The sequence below is a fragment of the Osmerus mordax genome, chromosome 9, assembly GCF_038355195.1.
Source record: "Osmerus mordax isolate fOsmMor3 chromosome 9, fOsmMor3.pri, whole genome shotgun sequence".
NCBI classification, from domain to species: domain Eukaryota; kingdom Metazoa; phylum Chordata; class Actinopteri; order Osmeriformes; family Osmeridae; genus Osmerus; species Osmerus mordax.
Genome location: NC_090058.1, coordinates 3,183,862 through 3,210,656, shown reverse-complemented (window position 1 = coordinate 3,210,656; position 26,795 = coordinate 3,183,862). Strand labels below are relative to the sequence as shown.

At 46.1% G+C, this 26,795-nt stretch overlaps 2 protein-coding genes across 2 annotated transcripts in view; one reads left to right on the top strand and one right to left on the bottom strand.

Annotated features, from left to right (window-relative positions):
* The first annotated feature begins 476 nt into the window (after positions 1-476).
* Positions 477-19,142, top strand: esr2b (estrogen receptor 2b). Its single transcript, XM_067242582.1, has 9 exons — positions 477-548; positions 7,928-8,426; positions 8,704-8,891; positions 9,204-9,320; positions 9,659-9,985; positions 10,082-10,220; positions 11,376-11,509; positions 12,607-12,790; positions 17,921-19,142. Exons 2-9 carry the CDS (start codon positions 8,008-8,010, stop codon positions 18,237-18,239), a joined length of 1,827 nt encoding a protein of 608 aa, XP_067098683.1. The 5' UTR covers positions 477-548; positions 7,928-8,007; the 3' UTR covers positions 18,240-19,142.
* syne2b (spectrin repeat containing, nuclear envelope 2b) overlaps positions 19,136-26,795 on the bottom strand; it is an 84,246-nt gene continuing 76,586 nt past the window's right edge. Inside the window, exons 118-129 of the mRNA XM_067243248.1 lie at positions 26,298-26,435; positions 25,872-26,066; positions 25,105-25,414; positions 24,709-24,777; positions 23,939-24,075; positions 23,244-23,585; positions 22,900-23,100; positions 22,528-22,656; positions 22,227-22,418; positions 22,001-22,075; positions 21,646-21,692; positions 19,136-20,642 (exon numbers count right to left, since the gene is read on the bottom strand). Of these exons, the coding sequence (XP_067099349.1) occupies positions 20,432-20,642; positions 21,646-21,692; positions 22,001-22,075; positions 22,227-22,418; positions 22,528-22,656; positions 22,900-23,100; positions 23,244-23,585; positions 23,939-24,075; positions 24,709-24,777; positions 25,105-25,414; positions 25,872-26,066; positions 26,298-26,435 (2,046 nt within the window). The 3' untranslated portion in view covers positions 19,136-20,431. The remainder of the gene's footprint in view (positions 20,643-21,645; positions 21,693-22,000; positions 22,076-22,226; positions 22,419-22,527; positions 22,657-22,899; positions 23,101-23,243; positions 23,586-23,938; positions 24,076-24,708; positions 24,778-25,104; positions 25,415-25,871; positions 26,067-26,297; positions 26,436-26,795) is intronic.

Here is a 26,795-nt window from a genome sequence, read left to right as displayed (position 1 = left end):
GAACGGAAGCAAGCTTCTATCCATAGTGAGATTTTTGTTACCGACCACACCTGGGAAGAGACATGAGAAACTATCTTGATGAATAAATCAGGAAGTGATTTGTAATAACATCATGGAAATAACGGCTGTTGTTCAGGGTTATCCTTATTTAACTATTTGTTTTTAATGGTCATATTTGGCCAGAGGAAGACTCCTGTACATCGACCGAAAGTAGCAGGCTTCTATGGTTGAAATATTGCTGCGAAAAATCTGGAGCAAAGCCTTAATTTTTCAATGTGCGCAACCCATGGCAACAAACTGCCGGCGTACTGTGTCCTCTGAGTGGTACGAAACACTTGGTGTTTGGTTAAAGTAAAACCAGCCAGCTTCTCAGAATCGCCCTCAGATCTGTGCAGGTGTGGCCTCGGGACAAGGCTGTGCATACTAAACGTTGCTTCAGTTCTTCCTCTCAGGGACGGAGAAGATTCGGTCCTGCCAGAGGATTCAGAAAGCCCTAAATTCTTCTGACAGGAGAAGGACCTCCTCTGCAGACGCAGGGACAGGTTAAGGTCAGCCATAACACTCCTCCACTCAGTAACCCAAATCTAAATTACATTTAATTGCAGAGTTATACAGTATTTTACTTGAGCTGCAGCATGAAGCACTTTTGAGAGAGACGGTTCACAGGAGTCAGATGATTGAGTGGTTAAGAATTCGGGCTGGTAATCAGAAGGTTACCGGTTTGATTCCAGGCAGTGCAAATGACGTTGTGTCCTTGGACAAGGCACTTCACCCTACTTGCCTTGGGGGGAATGTCCCTGTACTTACTGTAAGTCGCTCTGGATAAGAGCGTCTGCTAAATGACTAAATGTAAATGTAGGATGCATGTTTGTGAAGAGATAGCTTATCATATGAGAACCTGAATGTACCGTCCAATCATTAAAAACGTTTTCCTTTTCCTGGCCAGCGTTATTGGTCCACCCTGTGTTTTCAAAGCACAGTGGATCTGCTGAGCTCAAGGAAGCATGGCCGGGACAACGGTATACTCCCGTCTGGATGAACCTTCCCTTTATTCAGTCGTTCAAATCCCATCAAATGTTATTGTTCGTAGTCTTTTACAAGCCATGTCACAGAGGGCTTAGACAGATGCCCTCAGAGCCTCGCCTGAACCAAGAGGCCCTGAGAGAAGTGAGGGATCCCTTCCTCCAGAGACTCCTGGTGATACAGAGAAGCGTAGACCACATACTGAATATAACTATGCAATAAGAAACAAGTATACATTTACATTTATTCATTTAGCAGACGCTTTTATCCAAAGCGACTTCCAAGAGAGAGCTTTACAAAAGTGCATAGGTCACTGATCATAACAACCAAATAGCCCCAAACATTGCTGTGAAAAAACAAATAAGTGCCAAAGGCAAGAACCATAAGAGCATGTAGTTAAACAAGTTACAATTAAACAACATGAACCTCAAAAAGTGCAAGAGTGTACCCGTAGAAAGCAAGCAACAATAATATATTTCACAGCAAGTACAAGAATTTTAAATCAGTTACAACTAACCAACAAGAGCAACAAGACTCTCAATAAGAGTCATTGTGATCCTGGAGGAAACTAACATCAGGTCCAGCAAATCATTCCTATCGTTGTACTCCCGTATAAAATGGGAAAGAGATATTCAGAGTTCTGAATTGGTTGGACATTTTAAGTGCTCTGCAAATGGTGTTAGTTTGGGCAGTTGTCAGCTACAGGGAAGGGAGGCACAGCATCAGCACAACACCATAGGACTCGTGCGTTCCTCCTTGTCGTTGTCAGTTGTTGCTGTGATCTGTAAACCACCGTTCCACCTTTTCATAAAGCCTTTGAGAAAAGGAAGTCTTGCAATTGCAAGGATCTTGTCATTACATTTTAATAAGGAAATATAAAAAGCCGAGCTGATTAATTCATTGTCATTCTTAGTAGCTGTGCCCCCTCATCAGCCTATTTACTAGACTGAGGAAGAAACATCCGTGCCTGTAATTCACTAGTTTCACCTTGTTCTGTGTGGACTGGCAGGACCATGGGGACATGCTGCAAAACATGTGGTCTATTACCGGGGGAATATCTAGCAGCGCAGATGAGAGCACCTGGAATCTGGTCCATACCTCCTGTCTGCCTGAACTGTGAAGGCTGCCAGTGGGGTGATGGACACTCCAGAGATGATTAAAAAGACGAATCGGGGGTTAAGAAGACACACATAGCCAGACACACACACTCATGCACATACTGTACAACACCAAAGCCCACTCTCTATGATTCACAGCCATTCAGAGCCAAACAGAGCCTGAACATTTGAACATGCTTGTCCTGTGAATAGGCTCCTTGGAACATTGTGCAGGTCTAATGGTGTAGAAGGAACACAAATTGGAAAGCACAGCACCAATGTATTTTACGTTTAAAAGTCTGGATATGAAATAGTTCAACAGTGATGCTTTACATGAGCGAAATTGGTTCTTGGAAAACGATGAATGTAATTTGCATTCTGTTCTCATGTGTCACTGGTAATTGATCAAACGAGAGAGAGAGAGAGAGAGAGAGAGAGAGAGAGAGAGAGAGAGAGAGAGAGAGAGAGAGAGAGAGAGAGAGAGAGAGAGAGGACAGTGACTGGAAAACAACACAGTGCTGCTGCTTTCTTTGTGTGAGTTGTACAGCATCTTTGCTTTGTTACGGTAGGCTATTCCTCATTTGCTGTTCATTATGTAGCCTAGATGTGTAGCCAAGAAAGGGTCTGGGGGAGGCCTAGGCCCCCTCGTTTACATGTCTGGCCTCCCCAGATTTCTGATTGCTTACAAGAAAACTGTCAGCTCCAACTGTTTTTTTTGTTTGTGCCACCCTCATTTTCAGATGGGATCCCCCCAAAATAACATTCTGGCTACGCCTGATGTAGCCTACTTACTCAATATTACAATGTAATCCTATGGCCCCACTCACCTGCAGCTGTCCTGCGAGGTGTACCTTCTGCCTCATGCTGTTTAATCAATAGCAATAATATGTAACAGAACTTTTGATTTTGAATGCAGGTCAGTTTGATAAGTAGCCGATCGTTTAACTTTAGTCTTGACCTCATTGAACAATTATTTAGGCTACAAGACAAGTCTACTATATACTATATACTATACCTACAGATAGTGAGGAAATCATTACCTCCGCTGGTTTAAACTGGAGATAAGTAGGCTACTGTTAGTTTTAAAAAGCAAAGAGGCCAAATGAATGTTTAATCAAAAGTAAATATTCGAAGCATATACGATCATAGGCCTACAGGTTTGACATGTTTATTTTCGAAGTTAGAGTCTAGCGGATCCATCCACACCGCCTCAGTACAACGTTCACCAACGAGGCGGCTCTACGGGTGGGTGTGGTTAGCGACGTCACCTAAGGGTCTGATAAAATCCTGTGTTGTCAGAACAAATGTGGCCTAATGTAAAGTGCATTTCCAAACGATGATCTGTATAGTAGACGCGCGTTGCTAAGCGTATCTGACACGCGTCAAAATCTCCCCGTTATTATTTTAGATTTTTTGATTATATGGTTGCGCTAAACCCGCTCGCGGCATCGGTTAATTCCAGTGCAACTCAAGCGGAGCATATCCGGATGACAGCTTTTTGCACTTCGAAGAACAAAGTTTCAGAATCGTATGTAATCTATTTGTTTTCAGTCTTTGAAACTGTTATAAAAGTGAAAGTAGATTATAAATGGCTTGTAACGAATCGAAGGGCATGCACTGCCAAACGGAGGGAATAATAGGATAGTATATTTAATGAAATACATATTGTGTATGTTAATTGGGTGTGAAATCATTAACCTTTTAAACATGTCATGTTTTTTATCTGCTACTGTGTTTTATCGTTTATATTTCAGTTACACTTTGATATTCAGATAGGCCTTTATCGCAAAATAAAGTACCAGTCCATGGGAAAATGTGTCCAAACTTTTGACTGGAACTGTACATAGGCTACATGAGCAAATTGCCGACAACAGAGTAAACATTGACAGTTTCAAAGGCAAGAGTAGCCTACTTGTGAACTTACACTGAGACGTGTAAAAAAACGTCCATCAGCGGTGGACGACCAGTTTGAATACTTAGGATATAGAAATATGATTAGATAAGACACCAGTGACTTACAGTGAAACGGTAATACTCCGATGCTGACTCGCTGCGTTAAATATGGAAACGTTTCCAATTGTCTTTAAAGCTGTGTTCAACTGTTGAAAGAACCGACGTTCTGTTTTTCTATTTTTCTGAAGAGCAAACAATTTTCCAGCGCTGCATTTTTCCCCTTTAACCTGCTACCTTTACTCTCCACCATTATCTTCATACACAGTGGGGTGATATTTCTCATTCCCATCATATAAACAAAAAGCGTCATATCAATTTGTGTCATATCAGGAGGCCCAAAAATCAATGAGGATTTACTTGTGCTATCTCACGGGATAGCCTTGAGGCTGCTCACGGTGTAATAATATCACTGGAGATCTTCAATCCTGTTTTACTCTCAAATAACTCAACTGTGTGTATGCCTGTGTGGGGGGGGGGGGAATCCTGTAGTTTGTTAAAATAACTTCGAGGCCAAATTTGTGCATCCCTTTCCGTCCTCCAGCAATTCGACTGATTGAACAGCATTCCATTGGTAAGCTCCTCAAACAAGTCAAGGTCACACTGTAAAAAGACCCTTTGGGCAGGTCGTTATCCCACAAACTGAGCACACTGTGTACCTATAATATATCTCCTGAGCTAAAAGCATCCATCCCTGCGACCGACAAACTGCTCCACCCTCAGAAGAGGGTGGGGCAGTGCATGCAGGAACAGTTTTAATGATGTTAGGGCTTTGATCCTGGCAGCGATAGATTACGATCGTGTGTGTGTGTGTGTCACCTGGAACTCCGACTTGCAGGTTTGTGTGTGTGTGTGTAACTTGCAACTCCAACCTGCAGGTGTGTGTGTGTTACACATCTGCCTTGTGGATGAGCACCATACCTTTCTTGAGGGAATACCAGTACACCTCTTAAAAAGCTTGCTACACTCGATCCATAAGTTCAAGCTGTTTGTAAGGTCATCCGTGAGAAGACATTTTGTCATCAGTCTACTCACAGTTTTTAACAGCTCTGTGAAGTAGTTATACTGTTAGACAAGCAGAGAACGGTTTTTGAGGAAGGTTGTGGAAAAGTGTTTGAGTGGAAAGTGAGTGTCAGGTCAGTGTGTGATAGTGGAGTGGCAGAGGCAGGCTGGCAGGTGAATGATGGTTGAACAGGGAAGGTTTAAGCACAGTAAGCTGGACAGGACTGCGGTGACAGGTAAAGTACCCCGAGCTCAATGTGCCTCAATCATTCTGTCTGCTTGGTTTGCTCACTCCCGTTGCTTCCTTCTCTTTTGGGGTTTCACTCTGCCAAATTCAGACTGTTACTCCCCACCCCACACCTTTAAATCTGCTTACAAGCCCTGAGAGAGTTTTTCTCTCTGTGCTTCAAATTGAGACAAGTCTTTTCTGAAGCGTTTCCATGTCGTTATTGAGCGAGTACAATTAGTGGATAAATAGGTTTTTTGTAGTCTTTGTGTGGAGGTATGTGCCATTGGCTGTGTGCTTTTATTTAATCAGTGTGTGTGGGAATGGGGTGGGGGGGCAGAGAGTACGACCATGCTATTGGTTGGGTTCTTTCACATCCACCAACTAATAGAACGAAACAGAAAAAAGAGGATCGTTTTCCCTTGGATAGTTTCCTATTTCTAGCTTCCTATCCAAGGGAACAGGAAATCAGGGAATTAAAACATTTTCAGCCTCTCATTCAGACATGCTTGTAGCAGTTTACTTTTGAGTGTGTGTGTGTGTGTGTGGGCATATCCATCTCTGCCTGTGGTATACTCCTCTCCTACCTGCAAAAACAGTCTGTCTTTCTTAAGCAAAAGGCCTGGGGGATTCCTAGGCTCCTAGGCCCCCTCGTTTACATGCCTTGCCTCCAGATTTCTAATAAGAACGCTAATTAACCGAACAGACACCACGCCCTTTGATCTGTGATGTGGTCTGTCTCGTTTACTCTGGAGGACTGCCAGGCTGTCAGCAAACTAACTAGGCTGCCTGCCGGTCCAAAGACCAATTCAGTAGACAGCCACCATTTGACAAAACATCTCTTCTGTCTGTCAATAGTTCTAACCCCTGGTTCCTATCAACAACATGTAACAGTAAGTGAATCCACTCTCTCAATATTAGATTTTGTATGTTTGATTTATACCGAAATGTGCATGGGCTGAGCATAGTGTTTCCTTATTATGTGGATAAATGGCTGCTCTGGGATTTGTAAATGGTGTGAAGTGGTTATGGTATTATAGAGAGGAATGGCGTTAAATGAAATTTGTTTGACCAGGATTGTTGACGTCCAGCAGGATTGGTATAGTTTGGTGATTATTTATCTGTTCTCAGGTATCAAACAGGGAGCAGGCTGTGATGTTACTCAATTTTGATCCAACTCGAAAATGAACACATCTGAGTTAAACAATTATTTGAATGGTGATGTACTTCTGGTACATGGCTGAGCGGGGGTCAGATGGCTGAGCGGTTAGGGAATCGGGCTATTAATCAGAAGGTTGCCGGTTTGATTCCTGGCCGTGCAAATGACGTTGTGTCCTTGGGCAAGGCACGTCACCCTACTTGCCTCGGGGGGAATGTCCCTGTACTTACTGTAAGTCGCTCTGGATAAGAGCGTCTGCTAAATGACTAAATGTATATTTACTTCTGCCAAGACTGAAACATCTGTGATCTCCCAGGGTTGGTAAGAAGTCTGATCCCTTACATACCACATATTTCAGGGTTCTTCTTCAACCAAAACACCTTTAGGCAATATAAAAAAATCTATCTTGTTTATCTAGTGATTTGGAGGGATTGTTGGTAGTTATGAGCAGTATCTTGATCTGAGTGACCTGTAGTAACCCTGTCCTCAGTGTTCCTTTCAGTCCTGACCTGTTCCCATTGTGCTAGCACTGATTAGCATGCTAATAGCATGTTAGCCCAGCCTGGTGACAGCCTCTGTAGGGGCCTTGGGTCTTCCTCTGCAGTAAGACCCACAGGTCTGGCGTGTTATTAGTCTGACTGGAAGGCAGTCAAGTCAACAGATATGCAGTAGGCTTCTGTCCTGTCACCTTTAACACAGAAAGCAATTACCTCATCCGGATAGCTGGTTGTGTGTGTGGGTGCGTGTTCGTGTGAAAGAGAGAGCATGTGTGTGTGTGTGCATGTGTGTGTGAGCGTGTGTCCAAGGAGAAACTCAAGGCCTCTGAAATATTTACTTTAAAAAATGATAATTCTTCACTTTGTGTTTGCCAACTGCTTTTGCCAGTCCTTTTTTTGGTGTGTACTCTGATTTAGTCAGACATTGCACAAAAAAAAAAAAGTAAATTTGAAGAATGGAGTAATGACTTACTATAGCACATTGCTCTTGTTCAAACTGACGCAATAATAATAAAGTTATTATGCTAATGTTAGAAGGAATCTCCTCTAATGTCCCAATAGATGCAAAAGAGGAAGCTCGCAAACTGAAAGAAGAGAGAAGAAATGTATTTTTACACTTTAAGAATCAATTAAGTTTTAAACGTTGAGAGGAAAAAAAGGGTGGAAATGGAAGAGGCAGAAAAAATAGACTGCCAGTGTAGAGGAGTCTGAATGAAACCACATCCTTTTACATCTGTTCCTAATCAGACTATCTTTTCATGTAGAACCTAGACTGGTTTGCTCACCATGCTATGCAGTCTTGTAAGAAAACAAAAAAACTTACACTAAAATGTACGTCTTTATATTATTGTCCTGCATGTGACAAGGTGACACTAAGGTGCTGCTCTCCAACTACGGTATCTACAGCATGTCGTCTTTATTTGAGTGGTAACCCTACCCCTCTCTCTCCATCCTCTCCTTCCCCAACCTGAAGGACTTTCCTCTGATTGTGTCCAGTCAGCGATGAAGTAGGAAGAACCTGAAGCATCTCTGTGTCCAGACCTCGCCCCCAGCATGGCCTCCTCTCCAGGGAGCAGTTCAGACTCGGCTCCCCAGAACCAGCTTCAGGAAGTGGACTCTGGAAAGGCTCCGGATAGGGAGGGCTCCCCAGAGGTCCTGGCTGCCATGTACAGCTCTCCGCCGGGCACAGACAGCCATGCGATCTGCATCCCCTCGCCGTACACGGACAGCAGCCACGAGTACAGCCAGAACCATGGAGCCATGGCCTTCTACAGCCCTTCTGTGATTGGCTACAGCAGGCCTTCCGTCTCTGACAGCCCCTCCCTGGGCCCGCCTCTCAGCCCCTCCCTCTTCTGGCCCAACCACAGCATGCCATCGTTGACCCTGCACTGCCCCCAGCCCCTGGCGTACAGCGAACCCAGCCCACACACACCCTGGGGGGACCGAAAGAACCACGGCCTCACCCCGGACAGGTGGGTACTTCAGACTGCCTCCCTCGCTATTAAACTGATTACATCAAACAGTTAAGTCATCTAAGAAATTTCTTTAAGTAAATAATGCTATTTTATGCAATTTATTAACTGATTCATCGAATGCTTCGATGAAAACCTTTGAGTAAACCTCTTATCAGAGGGGTTTACAGTGTATTCTGCACAGCGACACAGCATGACTGCGATGCCACATACAGATATACAGTTCTTTACATAGCACCCTCCAACTCATCTGGTGCACATTCCTCCCTCCTGCTAGCCCACTCCTGAACCCAGCTAAGCTGCATGGGAACAGATATGAGGAGGGACAGGAAGTGGTCAGCCTCACAGCGGTGGGCAAGGCCGACATGCACTTCTGCGCCGTGTGTCACGACTACGCATCCGGCTACCACTACGGGGTGTGGTCCTGCGAGGGCTGCAAGGCCTTCTTCAAGAGGAGCATCCAAGGTAGTCTTCACCTCCACACAACTGTTCGGTTCAGTTCAGCATTCAGCACCACTGTTGTCCAACTGTCGCTTAGAGAGTTTCTTCACACAGTGTCTGTAGATGGAGCTCTCTCAGAACGGCAGTGTCGTTGTTTTTCACTCTGTTCTGTACTGATAATCAGCTCTTGTTTTCATGACTGTGTTTACCTGCTGGAGCACTCCAAAGGGGGGCCTTATTTTGAAATGCCTTTATTATCTATACTGGGTCAACAGAGACGATAGAGTTATAATGTATGTGTGCAGTCTGTCTGACTGACTTGCTTTTGACCGATAGGGCACAATGACTACATCTGCCCAGCAACCAACCAGTGCACCATCGACAAGAACCGGCGTAAAAGCTGCCAGGCGTGCCGCCTTAGGAAATGCTACGAAGTAGGCATGAGGAAGTGTGGTAAGCTGCCCTCTACATCCACACGTTACCCGTTAAGGGGAGTCAGGTGGCTGAGCGGTTAGGGAATCGGGCTAGTAATCTGAAGGTTGCCAGTTCGATTCCCGGCCGTGCAAATGACGTTGTGTCCTTGGGCAAGGCACTTCACCCTACTTGCCTCGGGAGAATGTCCCTGTACTTACTGTAAGTCGCTCTGGATAAGAGCGTTTGCTAAATGGCTAAATGTAAATGTACCCCCGTTGTTCCGTACCTTAAAAAGCTGCCAACAACCTGTGAGGCAATGGTCTAAGAACTATTAGACCACTATTAGACCCAATCGAATCGATTGTATCCCGTTCCAGGCGTGAGGCGTGACCGCTGCAGCTATCGAGGGGCAAGGCATCGGCGTGTGCCCCAGCTAAGGGACTCCTCAGCTGGGCTGGTGGGTGTAGGGGCTGGGTCCCAGGCCCCCAGGCTCCTGAAGGGCCCCCTGTCCCAGACGGAGGACCAACACTCGGCCCTGAGTTCACAGCAGCTCATCTCCTGCATCATCGAGGCGGAGCCCCCGGAGATCTATCTCATGGAGGACATGAAGAAGCCCTTCACCGAGGCCAGCATGATGATGTCACTCACCAACCTGGCCGACAAGGAGCTGGTGCTCATGATCAGCTGGGCCAAGAAGATCCCTGGTGAGATGGACGTCTGTGTGCTGCTCAGCTCCAGCTGTCCTCGTCATAATTCAACATCTAATATTGTGTGTGTCTATGTGTGTGTGTGTGCTGAAGGCTTTGTGGAGCTGAGTCTGGCTGACCAGGTCCACCTGCTGGAGTGCTGCTGGCTGGAGGTTCTGATGTTGGGCTTGATGTGGAGATCTGTGGATCACCCTGGAAAACTCATCTTCACACCTGACTTCAAACTCAACAGGTACACCTCACACACTGCTCAAACTCAGACATCGTTCCAATGACTCGGGCAGGTAGAAATACAAATGTAAACGAACGGGAGAGGGAGAGGGAGAGGGAGAGAGAGGGAGAGAGAGGGAGAGAGAGGGAGAGAGAGGGAGAGAGAGGGAGAGAGAGGGAGAGAGAGGGAGAGAGATTGTGTGTGTGTACCAGTGTGCAGGCAGATAAGCGTGATTGTGGTTACAGTATGTTCTCTCATATTTTGATGAGGAATTGACCTCCCATATACCACCACTTGCAGATATCAACGTTTTTGCAAATGTTGTGCTATTAGAATCTGATATTCCCGTTCCAGATGTCTGCCGTAGATTTCCTGTTTAGTGCGTCAGTGATAATCAGAGTTTGTCTTTTTGACCTTGTTTAGGTCAGAGTCCATTTATTTTCTCTTCTCTCTTTTTTCTACACTTCAAAGTTTAACATAAAGAGAAAGAGTAAACAAACCAGTTTGCTTTACATAATCCCACACATGGCCCACATACAGCTCTGTGTTGGAACAGTTAAGCTGGAAGATGAGGCAGTGACAGGGCTGTTGCTGCTGAGCAGCAAGGTTGGTTGAAGGAGGTCCAGTGGATTTATTGACCCTGAGAAGATCTATTCAGTGGGAGAGAGGGGGTACATAATGTACATGATCTTGGCATGTACTGCAAGCTGTTTTTGCACAAGTGAAATCGTGCCCCTCTATGAAAGTGTTTTTGCTTTGCGGGCTGAATCATGTTTCACCTTTTCCACTGCCACGACAACTATCGCTATAGGCTTAGCTAACCTTGGCGTGTTCTAATAACATGGACTTATTTTTCACAGTCCTGGAGCTGTTGTGAGGCTTTGGCAACTCCCGTTCTCTGGGCGGAAGCAGCACTTATCCATTCACACCAAAAAGGAGACACGAGACAGCGATAATGATTTCACCCCCCTTAATTTTTTTTTTTTTCCATGTTCCACTCTGCCTCTCTGTTTCTCTTCTCGCTCTCTCTCTTTCTGTCTTTTTCTCTCTCTCTCTCTCTCTCTCTCTCTCTCTCTCTCTCTCTCTCTCTCTCTCTCTCTCTCTCTCTCTCTCTCTCTCTCTCTCTCTCTCTCTCTCTCTCTCTCTCTCTCTCTCTCTCTCTCTCTCTCTCTTCAGGGAAGAGGGAAGCTGTGTGGAGGGCATCATGGAGATATTTGACATGTTGCTGGCAGCCACCTCGAGATTCCGCGAGCTGAAACTTCAGAGAGAGGAGTATGTCTGCTTGAAGGCCATGATCCTCCTTAACTCCAGTGAGTCCCACTAACATCTCTGTACACAACTAAAGAGCTATTTGGTTGCTCATGTTAGGGTTTTATTAAGGCTTTTAGGTATTATTCAGCAGAGTGCTTTTTTGGTCAACTGCAAAACGGCCACTAATACACTGAAACAATCCACGGACAGCTAATAAAAATTGACTGGAAGGCCTTTTCACCATGGACGTTTGCGTGATCTATGGTATGGAAGGTTGTTAACAGCACCGCAACTCCAACCCAGACTGAAGCTCTTGGTTGCTAAAGACGCTTCTACAAAGTTCAAAATACTTTTATTTATGCCCCAAAAGAATGATCTGTCATAAGTATGTCCTTCTGCCTTGCGTTTATTTTCAAGCGTCATGTTAGTCTGTTATCTGAAATGTAAAAAACGGAAAAACACAGGCAGAAAGAGTATGGTTTTTCCTAGGTATAAGTTCAAAGGTGATGGTACCTTTTTTTGACACTTTGTTTCCCAACATTCTGTTCTCGCTGACTTCACCGAAAAGTCACTCTGTCCCCGCGGTGCCCAGATCCTTTCAATTCCACTTACTGACCTCTCCCTCTGTCCTCAAGGGGTCAACCCCTCCTCGCTGCCCTCCACGCCGCTCCCAGCCCCTGCCAGAGCACTCTGTTTACCCTGATCCTCTCACTTTGTAGAAAGTACAAGTTGTGCAACAGAAACTCAGTGTAGCAACTCAGAGAGCGTACGATTTCTGATTTATTCAGTCCGTCCAGAGTAATAGGCGTGGCTCAGTGCCTGGGCCTGGTTTTTGTGTTGATGTTGGTGAGAAGTCTGATTTATACTTTTGAAAGATTTCTTTCCTTTCCTTTTCTTTGTCTTTTTTTTTTTTTACCTCCAGTGCCATCTAGTGTTGTACATTCTGACCAGTTGTACACCATCAAAAGAATAAGCATGAAATATGGGTACTGTTTATATGCTATCATAACACTCGGTGTCCTGCTATAAAAACTGTAAATGTTAATGTGCGGGTTGGCTGTAGGAAAACTAGTTACATAATTTACACTGCAGTTCAGGCCTAACACTTACTTGTGTGTGTGTGTGTGTGTGTGTGCGTGTGTGCCCACCCTTCCAGACATGTGCACCAGCTCTCCGGAGACAGCAGAGGAGCAGGAGAGCAGAGGGAAGCTTCTTCGCCTGCTGGACTCGGTCACTGACGCCCTGGTGTGGACCATCTCTAAGCTGGGCCTGTCCTTCCAGCAGCAGTCTGCTCGGCTGGCTCATCTCCTCATGCTGCTGTCTCACATCCGTCATGTCAGGTACACTTACACAGCCCTGGAGGAGAAGTTAAAGTAAAGAAGTATGAGCTCTGACATAATTCTGTAAAAAGTAGCCATTACTACTACAACCTGTTTTAGTGTCACGCTGGTAACAACAACATAATAACAGTGTAATAACAGCTTAATAACAGAATAATAACAGTGTAATAACAGCATAATAACAGCATAATAACAGCATAATAACAGTGTAATCAAATCATAATAACAGCTTAATAACAGAATAATAACAGTGTAATAACAGCATAATAACAGCATAATAACAGCATAATAACAGTGTAATCAAATCATAATAACAGCATAATAACAGCATAATAACAGTGTAATAAAAGCATAATAACAGCCTAATAAAAGCATAATAACAGCCTAATAAAAGCATAATAACAGCATAATAAAAGCATAATAACAGCATAATAACAGCCTAATAAAAGCATAATAACAGCATAATAAAAGCATAATAACAGCATAATAACAGCCTAATAAAAGCATAATAACAGCATAATCAGGGTTCTAATTACGGGGGGGGCTTGGGGGGGTTTGACCCCCCTAATTAAGACTTGGACCCCCCCCCCCCCAAAAGAGGTCAAAACAACAGGTTGGGGGGGTCGATACATTTATATATCATTCTTACCTGTAATCGTAAATATTACTTTGCGCCCTGGAAAATAAGTTGACCCCCCCCCCCCCCCCCGATTATCATTGTATAATTGTCACTCTGGTTAGTATGTGTGTTTTGGATAAAATGACCAAAGGGGTTAGCATGTGTGTTTTGGGGTAAATGACCAAAGGGGTTAGCATGTGTGTTTTGGATGAAATGACCAAAGGGGTTAGCATGTGTGTTTTGGATGAAATGACCAAAGGGGTTAGTATTTGTGTTTTGGGGTAAATGACCAAAGGGGTTAGCATGTGTGTTTTGGATGAAATGACCAAAGGGGTTAGTATTTGTGTTTTGGATGAAATGACCAAAGGGGTTAGGATGTGTGTTTTGGATGAAATGACCAAAGGGGTTAGGATGTGTGTTTTGGATTAAATGACCAAAGGGGTTAGCATTTGTGTTTTGGATGAAATGACCAAAGGGGTTAGCATGTGTGTTTTGGGGTAAATGACCAAAGGGGTTTGCATGTGTGTTTTGGGGTAAATGACCAAAGGGGTTAGCATGTGTGTTTTGGATGAAATGGCCAAAGGGGTTAGCATGTGTGTTTTGGATGAAATGACCAAAGGGGTTAGCGTGTGTTTTTTGGATGAAATGACCAAACGGGTTAGTGTGTGTGTTTTGGATGAAATTACCAAAGGGGTTAGCATGTGTGTTTTGGATGAAATGACCAAAGGGGTTAGCATGTGTGTTTTGGATGAAATGACCAAAGGGGTTAGCATGTGTGTTTTGGATGAAATGACCAAAGGGGTTAGCATGTGTGTTTTGGATGAAATGACCAAAGGGGTTAGCATGTGGGTTTTGGGGTAAATGACCAAAGGGATTAGGATGTGTGTTTTGGATTAAATGACCAAAGGGGTTAGCATTTGTGTTTTGGATGAAATGACCAAAGGGGTTAGCATGTGTGTTTTGGGGTAAATGACCAAAGGGGTTAGCATGTGTGTTTTGGGGTAAATGACCAAAGGGGTTAGCATGTGTGTTTTGGATGTAATGGCCAAAGGGGTTAGCATGTGTGTTTTGGATGAAATGACCAAAGGGGTTAGCATGTGTGTTTTGGGGTAAATGACCAAAGGGGTTTGCATGTGTGTTTTGGGGTAAATGACCAAAGGGGTTAGCATGTGTTTTTTGGATGAAATGACCAAAGGGGTTAGTATGTGTGTTTTGGGTGAAATTACCAAAGGGGTTAGCATGTGTTTTTTGGATGAAATGACCAAAGGGGTTAGTATGTGTGTTTTGGGTGAAATGACCAAAGGGGTTAGCATGTGTGTTTTGGATGAAATGACCAAAGGGGTTAGCATGTGTGTTTTGGGGTAAATGACCAAAGGGGTTAGCATGTGTGTTTTGGATGAAATGACCAAAGGGGTTAGTATTTGTGTTTTGGGGTAAATGACCAAAGGGGTTAGCATGTGTGTTTTGGATGAAATGACCAAAGGGGTTAGTATTTGTGTTTTGGATGAAATGACCAAAGGGGTTAGGATGTGTGTTTTGGATGAAATGACCAAAGGGGTTAGGATGTGTGTTTTGGATTAAATGACCAAAGGGGTTAGCATTTGTGTTTTGGATGAAATGACCAAAGGGGTTAGCATGTGTGTTTTGGGGTAAATGACCAAAGGGGTTTGCATGTGTGTTTTGGGGTAAATGACCAAAGGGGTTAGCATGTGTGTTTTGGATGAAATGGCCAAAGGGGTTAGCATGTGTGTTTTGGATGAAATGACCAAAGGGGTTAGCGTGTGTTTTTTGGATGAAATGACCAAACGGGTTAGTGTGTGTGTTTTGGATGAAATTACCAAAGGGGTTAGCATGTGTGTTTTGGATGAAATGACCAAAGGGGTTAGCATGTGTGTTTTGGATGAAATGACCAAAGGGGTTAGCATGTGTGTTTTGGATGAAATGACCAAAGGGGTTAGCATGTGTGTTTTGGATGAAATGACCAAAGGGGTTAGCATGTGGGTTTTGGGGTAAATGACCAAAGGGATTAGGATGTGTGTTTTGGATTAAATGACCAAAGGGGTTAGCATTTGTGTTTTGGATGAAATGACCAAAGGGGTTAGCATGTGTGTTTTGGGGTAAATGACCAAAGGGGTTTGCATGTGTGTTTTGGGGTAAATGACCAAAGGGGTTAGCATGTGTGTTTTGGATGTAATGGCCAAAGGGGTTAGCATGTGTGTTTTGGATGAAATGACCAAAGGGGTTAGCATGTGTGTTTTGGGGTAAATGACCAAAGGGGTTTGCATGTGTGTTTTGGGGTAAATGACCAAAGGGGTTAGCATGTGTGTTTTGGATGAAATGACCAAAGGGGTTAGCATGTGTTTTTTGGATGAAATGACCAAAGGGGTTAGTATGTGTGTTTTGGGTGAAATTACCAAAGGGGTTAGCATGTGTTTTTTGGATGAAATGACCAAAGGGGTTAGTATGTGTGTTTTGGGTGAAATGACCAAAGGGGTTAGCATGTGTGTTTTGGATGAAATGACCAAAGGGGTTAGCATGTGTGTTTTGGGGTAAATGACCAAAGGGGTTAGCATGTGTGTTTTGGATGAAATGACCAAAGGGGTTAGCATGTGTGTTTTGGATGAAATGACCAAAGGGGTTTGCATGTGTGTTTTGGGGTAAATGACCAAAGGGGTTAGCATGTGTGTTTTGGATTAAATGACCAAAGGGGTTAGCATGTGTTTTTTGGATGAAATGACCAAAGGGGTTAGCATGTGTGTTTTGGGTTAAATGACCAAAGGGGTTAGTATTTGTGTTTTGGGGTAAATGACCAAAGGGGTTAGCATGTGTGTTTTGGATTAAATGACCAAAGGGGTTAGCATTTGTGTTTTGGGGTAAATGACCAAAGGGGTTTGCATGTGTATCGTTCTTACCTGTAATCGTAAATATTACTTTACGCCCTGGAAAATAAGTTGACCCCCCCCCCGATTATCATTGTATAATTCTCACTCTGGTTAGCATGTGTGTTTTGGATGAAATGACCAAAGGGGTTAGCATGTGTGTTTTGGATGAAATGACCAAAGGGGTTAGCATGTGTGTTTTGGATGAAATGACCAAAGGGGTTAGCATGTGTGTTTTGGATGAAATGACCAAAGGGGTTAGCATGTGTGTTTTGGATGAAATGACCAAAGGGGTTAGCATGTGTGTTTTGGATGAAATGACCAAAGGGGTTAGCATGTGTGTTTTGGGGTAAATGACCAAAGGGGTTTGCATGTGTGTTTTGGGGTAAATGACCAAAGGGGTTAGGATGTGTGTTTTGGATTAAATGACCAAAGGGGTTAGCATTTGTGTTTTGGATGAAATGACCAAAGGGGTTAGCATGTGTGTTTTGGGGTAAATGACCAAAGGGGTTTGCATGTGTGTTTTGGGGTAAATGACCAAAGGGGTTAGCATGTGTGTTTTGGATGAAATGGCCAAAGGGGTTAGCATGTGTGTTTTGGATGAAATGACCAAAGGGGTTAGGATGTGTTTTTTGGATGAAATGACCAAAGGGGTTAGCATGTGTGTTTTGGGTGAAATGACCAAAGGGGTTAGCATGTGTGTTTTGGATGAAATGACCAAAGGGGTTAGGATGTGTTTTTTGGATGAAATGACCAAAGGGGTTAGCATGTGTGTTTTGGGTGAAATGACCAAAGGGGTTAGCATGTGTGTTTTGGGGTAAATGACCAAAGGGGTTTGCATGTGTGTTTTGGGGTAAATGACCAAAGGGGTTAGCATGTGTGTTTTGGATGAGATGGCCAAAGGGGTTAGCATGTGTGTTTTGGATGAAATGACCAAAGGGGTTAGCATGTGTGTTTTGGGTTAAATGACCAAAGGGGTTAGCATGTGTGTTTTGGGTGAAATGACCAAAGGGGTTAGCATGTGTGTTTTGGGTTAAATGACCAAAGGGGTTAGCATGTGTGTTTTGGGGTAAATGACCAAAGGGGTTTGCATGTGTGTTTTGGGGTAAATGACCAAAGGGGTTAGCATGTGTGTCTTGGATGAAATGGTCAAAGGGGTTAGCATGTGTGTTTTGGGGTAAATGACCAAAGGGGTTAGCATGTGTGTTTTGGATGAAATGGTCAAAGGGGTTAGCATGTGTGTTTTGGATGAAATGACCAAAGGGGTTAGCATGTGTGTTTTGGATGAAATGACCAAAGGGGTTAGCATGTGTTTTTTGGATGAAATGACCAAAGGGGTTAGCATGTGTGTTTTGGGTTAAATGACCAAAGGGGTTAGCATGTGTGTTTTGGATGAAATGAACAAAGGGGTTAGCATGTGTATTTTGGGGTAAATGACCAAAGGGGTTAGCATGTGTGTTTTGGATTAAATGACTCTCTCTCTCTCTTGCTTTCTCTCTCGCTCTCTCTCGCTCTCTGTCCTGTCACACCACATAAAACTGTCCAATAAAGCATGAAAAAGGCCCCCAAAAAATAGCCATAAACTTGTTGTCAGTTCATGAAACATCAAGTGGTTCTCTTCTGTCTCCATAGTAACAAAGGCATGGAACACCTCTCCAGTATGAAGAAGAAGAACGTGGTCTTGCTGTACGACCTCCTGCTGGAGATGCTGGATGCCAACACAGCACCGAGCAGCCACGTAGCCTCCGCCCACAACCCAAGCCCCTACCCCACTGAGGCTACCGCAGCCTCCGCCCCGACCTCAGCCCTGGCCAAGGACCCTGGTTACCACCCCTACCATTCTTCAGTGGTGGACACCCCAGCCCTCCACATCCAGTCCCCACAGCTGCCCCCCCACAGCACGGAGCTGGAGCAGACAGCCAAGGCAGAGTGGGTTCTCACCAGCATGTAACTGCGGCGCAGTGAACGGGACGAGCTGTGAAAACACCTGAGTGAACCCGGATAGCTCTCACGTCCACTGGGAGAGACACTGTTCCTGTAGATAAGGCGCCACCTCCCAGGATATTGGCTTGACTCAGGTGGGAGAGGTGGACCTGAGTAGTGGTTGAGGGTGTCGCGGTGGGACATGGGGAAGAGGACATGAAAACGTTCTGAGTTTGGACACCGAGGGGCTGTAACTTAGACTCTACCATATCCATGCACTGGTGGACTGGAGAAAAAAAAAATCGAAACTTTTTTGGATTAATGGTTAATATTACAGTTGTACCCAGTTGTAACCGTGAATTGAAATGTTTTTGATTGAATGTATTGATTATTGACGTGTTGTTTGTAATTTTGTGGTTAATGTAGGATGTGACACAGTAGGTGCATATTTGAACCTTGACCAAAAAAAATAATTGTTAAATATATTTGTATCTCCTGAATTGACGTGTGTAGGCTATCTTGGTGAATAATTTGCACTGTCTTACGAGGATGAAGGTGAACGAGGTCCACATGTGAACATTAACCACAAGGACAGACTGCTGTTACCAGACACACAACATAGATGAGCTGAGATGTATTTTTGTCGGACGGTCTTTGTTCTTTGTCCGCTCCAGGCCTGTTCACTCCCCTCGTTCCTAGAACCAGAGTCAACACGCGTTCAGAAAGTGGCCTTGGTGGTGTGGACTCAGAAGACGGACCCAACCAACAACTGTTTTAAAACACGCACATGAACGAACCGGCATGCACCAACTGTCCTTTTAATGGCACTTGTGTGTCTGATGTCTAATGTCCGGTCAAAAGTTCTGTTAAGTGTTACCCTACACCAACAAAAGTTTTCACGTGAACATCAAGCACAAAACAAAATCATGGCAAACAATGTTTATTGTCAATAAAAATTTGCAACTATACAATACGTCCCATAAATAACCGTTGAGAAAATAAATCAGGCTGTACACATCACTGTGTATGTTCCATTGGCCAACTGGGCAGTGCAGGGGATGTACTGAGAAGATGTTTCACAGAGAGCTAGTGGTCAAAGTAAACACCACTTTTACTCTTTGAAGACAACCACAGTTTAGCGCTCAGAAAACCAAGTATTAACGTGAGTAAATAAATCTGTGTGCAGAAGACCAGAGCAGTAAGCACAAAGTCCGATCTACACACAAACGCATGCTTTAGGATTGTGCATGTACTGTGCAGCTGTACTGTGATGTACTGCTACATTTCTTACTGGCTGGCTTTATCTTATACATTCATTATTCTGTATGCTCTGGTAGAACAGCAATTCGATTTGCTTCATTCCACTCACTGAAAGCAGAGCTTAAGAGAGCAAACGGCATTATTGTTATTTTTATCGGGGCTGCAGTGCTAAAATGCAGTCAATACAGTATGCACGCACACACACACATGCGCGCACACACACACACACACACACACACACACACACACACACACACACACACATAGATCAGCCCAATGTGATCATTAACAAAGAGGCCTGTTTGTGTGGACATGTTCATTACCAATAATTCACCCGGTCTCTATCAGTAGTTTTCCATTATTTACAAATGCATGAAAACAAGTTGGTAGTACACTGTCCCCCAAAAATCACTGACTATAGCAAGGCATGTTTGCAGATGACTTGCTGCCGTTACTCAGCAATAATCACATTTCACAACAAAAACTGAAATGTTTCTTTCAGTCGATATGTACAAAGTTTGCTACCAACAGTTTGTTGTAAAATGGTAAAAACAGCAAATGTGGTACAAAATGACCATTATACTCTCTGATCCTTTGGTAGTAGGCTTCCTTTCATTATTATCATTATGAGAAACTACAGTTACAAGTCTGTGACAAAACACATCTTGAAATACCTCTTTGTATTTATGTTGAAGACAAGGTTTGATGGGCAGTATTTACGAACATATTACATATAAAAAGATCGACTTCAACCTGAACCAAGGATATGGCTTCTTTGCTTCAATGTTTTCACACCATACGTTAATATATAGACATGTTCTTAAATAAATTCAAAATACCAATTTGCAGCTGAGAGACAGAAAAAAAAAAGTCCTTAGGGTCTCCAGTCTGTGCAGGTTAGGGGTTCCAGTGAGAAGGTGGGTGGGCGGGCAGCGGGGGCGGGACAGTGTTGTTGGTGTCTCAGGTGGGCGGGGGCCCGTTGGTGTATCTCAGCATGGGGTAGAAGGAGCGGGCGAAGTTGTTGGACATGGTGCAGCTGTAGTCCTCCTCAGACATGGGCACAAGGCAGGCCAGCACCAGCAGCAGCAGCAGGAGCAGGTGGAGGGGGAAGGCGGCACGCAGCACCCGCTGAAAGAAGGGCCGCGCTGGGGACGAGTCCCTCTTCTCCTCCCTGGGGAACGGGAGACATTTACATTTAGTCATTTAGCAGACGCTCTTATCCAGAGCGACTTACAGTAAGTACAGGGACATTCCCCCCGAGGCAAGTAGGGTGAAGTGCCTTGCCCAAGGACACAACGTCAGTTGGCATGACCGGGAATCGAACCGGCTACCTTCGGATTACTAGTCCGACTCCCTCACCGCTCAGCCACCTGACTCCAATAAACAGCCACCCATAAACAGCCATCAGCATCAACAGGAACACGTAACATGGCTGACATCTTGACCGACAGACCCACGTATACAGCGTGCCATGACATGATGTATTAATAACATTTGATGTTGTGATGTGTAGCTCGGTGGTAGAAGGTTTGCCTACAGATCAAGAGCTCCCAGGTTCAAATCCCCCCCCCTTTATGTCACTTTTGATGAAAGCGTTTCCTAATTGAGTACATGGCAATACTGTTGTATTGTTTGTGTTACAGCGGTAGAAAGTAAAGAGTGGTGGTTGGGAGTCTGTTGGCTGAGCGGTGAGGGAATCGGGCTAGTAATCCGAAGGTTGCCAGTTCGATTCCCGGTCATGCCAACTGACGTTGTGTCCTTGGGCAAGGCACTTCACCCTACTCGGGGGAATGTCCCTGTACTTACTGTAAGTCGCTCTGGATAAGAGCGTCTGCTAAATGATTAAATGTAAATGTGGTCACACACATTCAGCATGTACATGATGATGTACTCGCTGTGATAAATTGTTTTTATTATTGTTGCTTGCTTTTTCCACAGGTACACTTGCACTTATAGCGGATCATGTTGTTTAATTGTAACTTGTTTAACTACATGCTCTTATGGTTCTTCCCTTTGGCACTTACTTTGGTTGTTCACAATGTGTGCTTCATGTTTTCGCTACTTGCAATGTTTTGTGGCTATCTTGTTGTTATGATCAGTGACCTATGCACTTTATAAAGCTCTCTCTTGGAAGTCGCTTTGGATAAAAGCGTCTGCTAAATGAGTAAATGTACCTTTTAGAAACGGGGGACCGTGTTCCAGCAGGTTCTATTCCAGATTCCTACACAAACATGCACAAGCAGGCACACACACGTGGGGCACACACACACACACAAGCACGCACAGGCACACACACACACAAGTCACACACAACAACAAAAAACATTAGATGTAATTCTATTTCAAGCAGTATGTGATTCAGCAGCTTTGATAGGTGAATGAAGCTGAAAGCATCGACAAAGACTTGCATGCACCACACACAACCCGCAGAGAAACCTGAGTGCTCCGACAAAAGTAATCATTTGAAAAGTACAAACTCCATTAGGCTACTCTTGGACGTCTATGGCTGCATGCAGTACAGTATCGTACCTTCTTTCTTAGCGGAGGACAATCGAGAGATCTTAGGTCCGCACTGTCCACCTCTGAACCTGTCGCACAGGATTCCTGAGACACACAAACAGAAAACAAACATTAAGAACACCGGTTAAGTCAGGCGACCAAACAAATGTCTCTGTTGATACGGGATGTTCATAACCGTGTAACAAAACACCCGACTTCACAACACAGCTTATGGAGGTGTTCCTAGGAGACATACCAGTCTGTCCTGCAGCACGTACAGGTCGCTGGCCACCTGGCGCAGAAGGAGACGAAGCTTGTTGCCGATGACGTGGACCTTCTCCTTGGCCTCAAGGGTGTCCTGTGTGGTGGGCTCCAGGAGAAGCTGGGACGAGATGTCCTGCAGGGAGGACACCTGCAGCTGTCGACCGCGCAGCTGCTCCTCCAGAGCCTGCAGGGGGCGCGAGAGAGCACGGACGCACGGTTACGCTCAGCGCCAGAGCGAGTCACTTCCTGTGTAAAACCAGCGCTGGCCGGGCAACGTCGACACTCCCGCTTACCGTGAGCGCGTGTCTGTGCTTCAGGAGCACGGCGAGCGAGGCGGAGCGGTCGTGGATGTTGACGGCGTAGCGCGTGCTTTCAGCGCGGGAAAGCCACAGCAGCAGCGAGTGCAGGGTCTCCTGGAACTCCTGGAGCACACACAAGGTCAAAGGTCAGAAAAGCTAGTCGCGGCATTCCAAACACACCCAAACACATTAAAGCACAAATCAAATTTGATCTGGAATAACCACTTTTTACAAGCAGCGTCACTTCACGAGTACGTACTGCGTGTTGTGATGTGATAGACCATAGACATACAACCATAGAAGTGCACCTAAACCAACCATAAAACAGTCAAGGATCGGAAGAGTTCTGCGTGTGTGTCTCCTCACCTGACACTGCATGAGGGCGTTGTGTAGCCCCTCCTCCCAACTCTCCAGGCTGGAGCAGGCCTGGGCCCATCTGAGGTTGGCGCAGCGCAGAGCTTCCTGCAGCTCCTGGAGCTCAGCACTGTCGCCCTGCTCGAAGCTACGGCCGTTCAGGTTGATGGTGATCATCAGAGACTTGTAACTGTTGAAGGTCTTCTGCATCTCCTGGATGGGGTGGAAGCAAGGCGCGCGTTAAGACTTTCCGTGCGTTTGGAAATCGCCGTTGTTGCTAAGGAATCGGAATCACAAATTCCATTTGTGTCGTGTTCAATTGCGAATTCCGTTCTCGAAACAGCCCAGGCGACTACCTTTAGCTTCTGGATGTTTTCCTCCATGTCGCGGACCCTCGTGGAAGGAGCCAGCCTCCGCAGTCCCTCCAGCTCCGACAGCACCCTGCCCAGCCAGGACGTGACGTCCCTGAGGTCGGAGTTGAGCCGGTGCCACTGCTGCAGGTCCTGCTGGATGCTGCGCTCCTCGCTGAGCGTCTGGGCCTGCAGAAGCTCCCAGCGCTGGATGACGGCCGCCCCCACCTGCCTGTCTGCCGGGAGCAGCGAGGGGAGGCCCTGGGAGTCCAGCTCGTCATCGTTCAGGATCAGCTGGACCCTCTTCACACTGTCTATGCTGCCAGTGCACTCTGACATCAGCTTAGCCTGGACAGACCACACACACAAATATGTCTTTTAGAATAGAGAGAATTATTAGTCAACAACTGAGTTTGGGTGTGTGTGAGTGAGTGAGTGAGTGAGTGAGAGAGTGAGCGAGTGTGACTGAGTGAGTGAGTGTGTGTGAGTGAGCGATCGTGTGAGTGAGAGAGTGAGAGAGTGAGTGAGTGAGTGAGCGAGCGAGAGTGTGTGTGTGTGTGTGTGAGTGAGCGAGAGGGAGTGTGTTAGTGAGCGATCGTGTGAGTGAGAGAGTAAGTGAATGTGTGTTAGTGAGTGAGCGAGCAAGAGAGTGAGAGAGAGAGTGAATGTGTGTTAGTGAGTGAGTGTGTGTGTGTGCTTACATAGCCCTGCTGGTGGAAGGGGGTGGCGGGGGTGATGATGGTTGAGGAGCCCAGGCGTCTGAAGACGTCCCTGGGAGCTCGCTTCCTCTCCAGGGGCTCTGGGGAGTGCCAGTTAGGGGGGTCCGTCACTGACTTCACTGGAGCGAGGAGAAGGAGACAAGAACAAGACAAAAGAGGGATGAGGAGAGAAGCAGAGAGAGAGAGAGAGCAGGACGAGGAACCCACCTGCTTCCTCAGCTGTCCATGTAAACACGGAGGCGTTCTTACAGCATCGCTGTCCAACACACAATACACAACAGGATCGCATGCAAAGACAGACCAGAACAGAACACTGTCATGCAGTGTTCCACCCACTTCTGAGGACAGAGGTGGGTGGTTCAGGACGATGAGTGGATAAGACACAGTGAGGGCCTCTAGGACTGTAAAACCTGTCCATGCGCTCCATGGGAGACACGTTATATAGACAGGATACAGCACATTAGTGGGGTTGGAGTTTCTGAGAGGAGAAGTAACTAAGTCTCTCTCTTGAATAAAGTTCAATAAATTCAGCTTGATGGGGTCAGCAAAACTGAGGTATGCGGTCTCAAACGTGGTGGGATGGAGGGGGGGGTGAGGCTGGAGGGGGGTGAGGCTGGAGGGGGGTGAGGCTGGAGGGGGGGTGAGGCTGGAGGGGGGGTGAGGGTGGAGGGGGGGTGAGGCTGGAGGGGGGGTGAGGGTGGAGGGGGGTTCATGCCTGGCCACAAGGCACATGCAGGAGGCAGAGTGCCTACCCGAGGCTGCTTTCAGCGCTCTGGAAGTCGCCTTAACAAAGGACTCAGAGCTCTCAGCGACCTCTACCTCTGAAAGGGAAAAAAGGTGGGTCAGTGGAGCTTAATGGGCCTCCTCAAAAACTCTTCACCAAACTTCACTCGACCCTGGTGACAAAGAACAAACTAGAGAGAGAGAGAGAGAGAGAGAGAGAGAGAGAGAGAGAGAGAGAGAGAGAGAGGCAGAGAGAGAGAGAGAGAGAGAGAGAGAGAGAGAGAGAGAGAGAGAGAGAGAGAGAGAGAGAGAGAGAGAAAGAGGCAGAGAGAGACAGAGAAAGAGATAAAGAGACAGAGAGAGAGTGAGAGAGAGACAGACAGACAGAGAGAGAAGCTAAGTGAAGTGGATCTGGGAGAGGTCACCTGACAGGGCGCTGTAGAAGGTAACATCTTCCTCGTCCTCGTGAGAAGACGACCCCCCCACATCGACTGTGTGGTCCCACTCCAGGGGGATGGAGTCCACACTGACCGGGGTCTCCCGACCGGAGCGCTCCAGGGGCGGGGCCAGCAAGTGGCACACCCCCTGCCGGCACGCTGACTCCACCACCACGGAGCCCTCGTCTTCCTCCTTCTCTTCATCATCCTCCTCCTCCCTCCAGGACCCCCCGGGGAGCTCTCCCGAGTCCTCCAGGTCTGTGTCGCGGTCAGACAGGTCTCTCTCGTCATCGAGGACCTGGGCAGGAAACAAGCTCTCAATAAACAACATCAAACAAATGTTGCTAATTAGATATAACTGCTACTTACATATAAATCTCATCGGTATGACAAATGGATTTCACTTCGTATGACTGAATAAGGTGCAGCACAGAGATGGTTTGAAAAAGTGAAGAGTCTGAAAGGTTGACTAGGTGTGCTCGACACCCTGCTGGAGAATAACCATGCATTCCTGTAGCAGACACCTCTACTCAAAGCTGCCCACGGTCAGAATTCGAACCTTGATCTGCAGTCCAATGCTCTGGCACTGAGCTCCACCCAACCCTCAGTTTAGCGGGTTAATGACGGTTGTGTTCTTGGGCAAGGCACTTCACCCTACTTGCCTCGGGGGGAATGTCCCTGTACTTACTGTAAGACGCTCTGGATAAGAGCGTCTGCTAAATGACTAAATGAGAATGTAGCGGTGTGAGACTGACCGGCCGTCTGTTGGTGAGGCGGTGGTGGAAGCGGGCCACCCTGCCGAACACCTCCTGGCAGTACGAGTGCAGCTCCTCCAGCTCGTCCTCGATCAGCACGGCGTCCAGCGGGGCGCTCTTCTGGATCAGGACCTCCCCAAACACGATGAGGGCGTCGATCTTGTTGGTGTTCAGCGTGATCTCCTGCTGGAAGCCCTGAGGTGGCGAGGGAGGGCGAGGGAGAGCGAGGGAGAGAAAGGGAGGGCAAGGGAGAGCGAAGGAGAGCGAGGGAGAGCGAGAGACAGCGTCAGCAGCCAGGAAACACACTCTTTGGGGTCAGCACACCCTTCAGGATGTTCAGAGCCACGCTGTACAGTAGCAGTGTACGGCTGAGAGCGGCAGAACAGGCCGGTTAGGCTAGGGGTGAAGGGGCGTCGCAGAGCTTACGTTGAGCTGCCTCATCTTGTCCTCGATGTCGCTCTCGGAGAAGTGCTCCACGTTGGTGAGCTGGAGGTCCATCTCTGTGAGCCAGACCAGGATGGCCTCGCGCGTGCCTTCAAAGTCCTCCCTCTGAGAGGTGAAGTGCTGGAGGGAAACACAGGGACGAGGGTGAGGACAGCCACGCTAAACACGACTGAAAAACCTGGTTTCGTGACACACTGGAGCAATCCAAACAGACAACGGCGGAACAAAATAACAGGACGTCATCATTCCGTATATTTTAATTTTAATAGTTCCATCAATTTAAATCACATAAATGTGAATGCCTTCGTTTTGTGGTGCAGGGGCCAGTAAATGGATTGCATTTATATAGTGCTTTTCTACCTTAGCGGCACTCAAAGCGCCAGTGGTTAGTTTTACATTTCCTGTCAGGAGGGCTACAAGGGGCAGATGCCACCTGCAGACTAACTCCATCTGATCAGGACTGTAGAATTCTTTGATTAA